At 36.6% G+C, this 6,470-nt stretch overlaps 1 protein-coding gene across 9 annotated transcripts in view; it reads right to left on the bottom strand.

Annotated features, from left to right (window-relative positions):
* The window catches only part of LOC136026940 (putative golgin subfamily A member 6-like protein 3), a 66,481-nt gene that overhangs the window by 58,697 nt on the left and 1,314 nt on the right, over positions 1-6,470 (bottom strand). For 8 of the 9 annotated variants that reach the window (XM_065703794.1, XM_065703793.1, XM_065703795.1 and 5 more), the window contains exons 2-3: positions 5,649-5,891; positions 1,023-1,135 (exon numbers count right to left, since the gene is read on the bottom strand). In XM_065703794.1, the coding sequence (XP_065559866.1) occupies positions 1,023-1,135; positions 5,649-5,891 (356 nt within the window). The remainder of the gene's footprint in view (positions 1-1,022; positions 1,136-5,648; positions 5,892-6,470) is intronic. The other variant, XM_065703797.1, reaches the window with a different exon arrangement.

The following is a 6,470-nucleotide window of genomic DNA, read 5'->3' on the forward strand; positions in this document are numbered from 1 at the left end:
AGGATTTGCGTTAATGTTGACGGCACAACCACCTCTAGACACTTCATTCTGTATAACACTACCAATTTTCGAAAAATAATCACCCATGTAATTTGCTATTTCCAATTTATCATGAATAATTCTATAACTAGTTTGTAAATTGGTTATACACATATCTTTTTTTTCACATCCTATCACTTCACGGACAATGCCCCAAGTATCTTTTATATTACCTTCCTTAATCTTCAAACGGTTTAAATAATACTCATTCTTTGCATTTCTTTTCGAATTATTTACATAATTTCTCAACTCTTTAAACTCATTTAAAATCATTTCAGATGGATTATCAAGATATTGACAATACAACTTATTTCTTTGTCATATTAAACTCAAAATTTCATCATTTATCCACGGCTTTCTCGGTTTAGCTTTCTTGCAATTAATTTTATTCAATGGGCAATTTTTCTCAAACACAGGGTAAAGAATATCTGAAAAAATATTAAAAACTTTTGAAGCATCATCCTTTTCATTGTAAACCACCTCCCAATCCAACGAACTAACTTCATTTTTAAATTTAGCCAGATTAACTTCTTTTATGTCACGCCGAAGAATCTTATTTTTTCTTTTAATTTTACAATGTGATAACTTCTGCAACAAACAAAGAAGCGGTAAGTGGTCCGAACCAGAATGGATTAATACATCACACATGCTATCTTCCACCATAACTTCACTGACGAAAATATTATCAATCAAAGTTGCAGAATGGTCTGTTAATTAGGATTGGATAGAATTTAATGGGAAAAGACCAAAAGAAAGCATGACATTAAGGAAATCCAAATTTTTGGCTTGAAGATCTAATAAATCAAAATTAAAATCACCGATGATTACAATTTTATCAAAATTTCGATTTATTTCAGATATTAAAATTTCGAATTCCTCTTGGAAAAAATCCGGATTAGCACCAAGGGGTCTATACACCGATGAAATAAGATGTGGATTATTATTACTTGTCACTATTTCAATAGCAAAAGTTTCAATCTTACCTTCAATCCATAAAGATAAATCTCAATTACTTTAAATTTTATATCATCCTTGATTATGAATGCTAAACCTCCCCATCCCATCAATGACCGGTTCTTGGAAATAAGTGTGTAACCTGGAAAATTAAATAACGAAGCAGGATACTGTTCACTAATAAATGATTCACAAATACCTATCACTTGCACCTCACTGTCAAGTTTATTAATTATATCAACTACATCTTCATGTGAAGTAGTTAAATGACAATTCCAGTGGAGAATCTGGAATCCGGACAGCATAACGGGTGCACTCACATCATCTACTGCAACATATTTACTAAGCCTTGCAGGCTGTTTATCCGAAAATTCCGACCGGCTACCAACATCGCTCGACGAAATATTATAACTGTAGTAATCGTGAAAACATTCATAAATAAATTATCCTACTTCCTATTAAAGAACTATTACTACGAAAGAATGTAAATTCTGAAGTACACATTTATAACTACTAAAACGAAAAAAAAAAATTCAGATTAGATGTCGTCACAACTCCACAGACGGCGTGTCCGAGCGTCATTTCCAGATCGAGCGAAAATACGGCCGTGATCGGACCATACGTTGTGGTTACCTAACCTATCACGAGCCAGTTGCAGAATTTCTCGTCGCTTCTTAGTTAAACTTTCTGACACATATATACCAGATTTGGCCAGTTTGCTATTAGCAGCAAATACCTTTCTAGCCACATCCTTAGACGAAAACTGGGCGAGTACCGGTGCAATCATATCAGGCCGCGTAGGATTCGCTGGAAGGGTAAATCTATAAACTTTAGTTAGTTCCGAAACATTAACTTGTACGCCCATCTTGTCCGAGATAATATTATTAATACAAGATTTTACATCAGCACCCGGAGCTTGTTTGACACCACTGAAAATAAGTGAATCCAACCTATCTTCCTGCTCAATATCGTCAAGTCTACTTTCGATCTTTCTCACTCTCTCTTCGAGTATCATGAAGCTGTTTTTTAGCGATTTTAGTTGCTTTTCGATAAAATCAAATTTTGGCGAGTATTCGACCATCAAAGAATCATATACGTCAGATATAACTGATTCAGCCGAGTGCGAGAGTTGATTTTTTATGCGATCAGAAACTTTACGTGAGATTTCATCCCTGAGATTCGCTTTTACAGCTTCCAATTCTTGTTGGGTCTGAGTTAGTCTCATGTTCAGGTCAGAAGATTGGTTGCCTATATCCGGGCTTGGATTTGAGGGATGATTTTTCGAAAGATGTCCTGGTTGTTCAGTGCTGTTAGAAACAGTGCCCTTGCGCTTAGCACGATAATTTTCCAAGTATGGCTGGTAGATTTCTGGGTCATTGTCCATTTCATAGAAAGCAAGCTTGGCCTCGTTAGTAGTTTTTTCCAGTGCCTCTGTTCTCTTTAATTTGACGTCGTGGAGGCTTTGGGTAGAGACTGTTTGAAAATCATGCGACCCGTAGCAGAAAACGGTGATTTCCACGGAACATTAATTTTTGCCCTTCCTGCAGACCCCCCAGATGCTCGACCCCTTTTCCAATTAGACATAAGTACAGAGGCGATTAGTATATATGATATAGAGACAGTACTATGTAAATTAAAGAATGGAAAAGCTGCTGGCATCGATCGTATGAATCCTGAACTATTAAAATACGGTGTTGGAGTGCTAGCTGAGCCACTACACGAAGTGTTAATGCAGATATGGGACACTGAGGATATTCCCACAGATTGGAACAAAGGGTATATATTGAAACTAATTAAGAAGGGTAGAGTTGCTGATTGCAACAATTGGCAAGGTATCACCCTACAGTCTGCTGGAAGCGAAATCCTCTGCCAAGTACTTTTGAACCACATCCAGACAAAAGTTGAAGCCATATTCAGAAATGAACAGCATGGCTTCCGACCAAGTAGGTCATGTGCTGACATCATCTTTATTCTTAGAATATTTATTGAAGATTCAAATGAATGGCAGACTGAAATCATAATGGCTTTCATCGAATTCCAGAAGACTTTCGACTCAGTCCATAGAAACTCACTAAGGAATGTACTGCGCTACTATGGCTTCCCAGATAAAATGGTCAGAATTAAAATGGCGTTAAATGATAAACAAATGTGTGCTATTCAAACTAATGATAAGGACTTGACTGAGTGGTTCAAAGTCAACTCAAACGGTCGACAGGGGTGCATTCGGTCCTCAGTGCTGTTTATATTACTCATTGGTTTCATCCTGCGGACGTGCAACTACATAAGTGGCTGGCACGTATGCAGGGGGGTGGAGGGGCCTTCGGGCCCGGGCCGCCCCCACGAAATTTTGTGAAATGTTTAATTTACCCATGGTTTCTTGGGATTTCTGGCAAAAACAGGACATTTATTAAGAGCCTAGATACATATGTGAAGCCTTTTTTGGGGGATTTTACAGCATGTAATTATCCGTTCAAGTCACTGTCCAATTATTAATCCATTTTCTGTCTAACTTTTTACCCTCTCTGAAGTAATTAGCAATTGTACTGTTATTGTTTTTTGTAAAGAGAGTTTGCTGTCCACAGCAAAATGGAATTATCCTTGATATTAAGGCGTTTATCCCCCCTTTTCAGGATCAATTTTGGAAACTATCATTTTTCATTAAAATCTACGGTTTTGCAATAGAACAACTACCCCCCGCAGCACCCATATTGCACTGTTAACCCTAAAATTTCTTTTTCAGTGGGAATTACTAGGTTCATCACTGGTTCTAAATCGCTATGAACATAACCCGAGCCTAAAATGAACTTTTGAGGCTTAAGTCTTCTTCTTTTTGAGGCTTAAGTCCCCCATCCGCTACAATACTACATATCAAAGTTAATCTGTATTTTCCGATACACGTGCTTTTTGCATTACTAAATAAAAAACTGCTACTTTATATATGATGCTTCGAAGGTTTTGCCCCCCCCCCCCCGAAAAAAATTCCTGCGTACGTGCCTGATAAGTGGCATCCAGTTGAACAAAAATCACAATTTATTTGATGCAGCTTTCGCAAACGATAAAACGCTTTTTTCTCACTGAAGAGAGGAGCTTCAATACAACATAAATGAGCTCTTGAAATTAGGTGAAAGAGTAGGTTTAACAATAAGCACACAAAAGACAAATATCATGCGCAATGTGAATAGACTACCTGCGAAACCACTGACAGTTAAAGCAATGAAAATTGAAGAGACAGATATGTTTAGATATCTTGGGAGTATTGTGAGCACTGATGGAAGCCCTGAGCATGAAATTGCCACATGTATCACGTAAGTAGGAAGCGCCATTGATATGTTAAGAAACGTTTGGAGAAGTGCCACTTTCTGCTTGAAGCTGATACTGAGCCTCTTCAATAGCAATGTCCTATCAGTACTAACGTATAGTTCCAAAAGCTGGGCGTTGACAAAACAGCTAGAGGAAAGGATCCAAAGTTTTGAAAATAATTGTCTTCGATGGTTTCTCAGAATCTACTGGAGGGACAAAATTACCGACTCATTCATTAGAGAGAAGACTAAACAGCCACTCGTTATTGATAAACTCATAAGCAGTCAGTGCCGATACTGGGGACTCATGGTTAGAATGGGTAGCAATCGTCGGCCTCATGATGTTCACAATGCTTCAGTCATGCCTATTCAGAAGCGTAAAATTAATTAAGCTGTCTGATTGCGTTTTCCAGATCATGATTAATCTAATTTATGGCATCCATTTAGTGATACCTAAACTCATACTTTAATGCTTTCCCTACTTCCTTTTCCCTTCTTGCTCTTTTACATTCTATCACTCAGAGACCTCTTGCAAAAAATCATTGTCTCTTCTAACAAGCTAATATTGCTTGAAATTCATCCAGTTTTTCTCCTTAAAAGAATAATTCATCTCAAATTGTCCTCCAGAGGTCTAGCAACACCTCAACTACTCTGTTGGCAGTTATCCTCCCTAATAGCCTTTATTATTACGAAATCCTCGTTTCAGTGAATTCTTCACTCGCTTTGTTTTTATAAAGGAATGGTCTTAACTTTACTTGACAAATAACAAATAGGCAAATTTTTCTTGTTTTATTAAAGAATAATTCCTTCCATGTCATAATTAAGTTGAGGAATGACAAAAAAAAAATTTGAAGAAAGTAAAAAATAAGTTAGAACGAGACTTAATGCAAGCACTATTTTAACTCATGGGCTGCATTGGGACTAAACATCACGTTGTTTACAACTACCCAGATTATCCCACCTACCAAATTGTAGTAGTCTATTGCTATTACTATTTTCTGTCCTAGCACAAAATCAGTGTATACTAGGATACCATATTTCCCCATTTTGTACTAGCCTGGGTATTTAGGTCCCGTAATATTATTAATATCGTGTTGTTGCCAGGAAAAGCTGTTGTGTTTTATGCGAAATACTAAATTTTACTTGTGAATGGTAGGTGCCAAGACTTGTATTTCTGGGCAGACACATGTCTAGACATGACATTCTGGCTAGACAAGCATAAGATCACCGCTTAATGAAAAATTCTAGTTTCAAATTAAAGTGAGATTTTTATGTGCATTAAAATAAAAGTTTATAAGCTGAATTTTTGCATCCATCTAAAAGTTTTAGAAAAATATCCAAGCATAAAAAAAATACCTTTATAGTTTACAACACCATCACCGTCGAAATCAGCTTGTTTAAGCATCTCGGCTATATCTTCATCAGAGAATGTTTCGCCCAAATTTACAGAAACGTATCGAAGTTCTTCTACATTAATATGTCCGTTGCCGCCTTTGTAAAAGAAGTCGAAGGCCTCTTTGATTTCTTTTTCAGCATCAATGTCGTTGACACTCTTAGCCATCGAAATCACAAATTCAGAAAACTCGATCGTACCGTTTCCTAAAAATAGTTTCTTTTATAGCTTTCTGTTCTATGTAACAAATATGTTGTCCTATTGGGAGTTTACAAAACTCTTGTTACGTGACCTTTTGGTGTCAACTCAATATGATCGATCAATTTGATTAATCAGTAATCCAGGAGGATGTCTACCTTGGTCTGTAAGAATGTCAAGGGCTTGTAGTTTTTCAAAATACGTCAAAAGTCTTTATTTTCTCGCTTTCACGAATGGTTGAAAACTGCTTTTGACATCCAAAACACTTGTTACGATTATTAAGACTAAAAAAAAAGTTGCTAAAAAATAGGTCGTTCTCGTAGGAGAGACCCAAAGTTTTTTCTTAGAAATTTGGATCTTAAAAAAAAAAAGAAAATCCAGACATAACCATCTATTTGACATTGGATAGCAAGAAACACTGTTTCTGGCTCAAGAAAGCTTCCACTTGCGTTTAGACGAACTTAGTTTTTGAGTCACTAAGAATTAACCGTCTTTTTTAAGAAAAGATTGTTGAACAAATTAGATAAAACACCATTTTGTATAATAGCAGATGAGACGACGGATATGGGCGTACCCAAGGAGTTGCC

The sequence above is a fragment of the Artemia franciscana genome, chromosome 5 (assembly GCF_032884065.1).
Source record: "Artemia franciscana chromosome 5, ASM3288406v1, whole genome shotgun sequence".
Taxonomy (NCBI): domain Eukaryota; kingdom Metazoa; phylum Arthropoda; class Branchiopoda; order Anostraca; family Artemiidae; genus Artemia; species Artemia franciscana.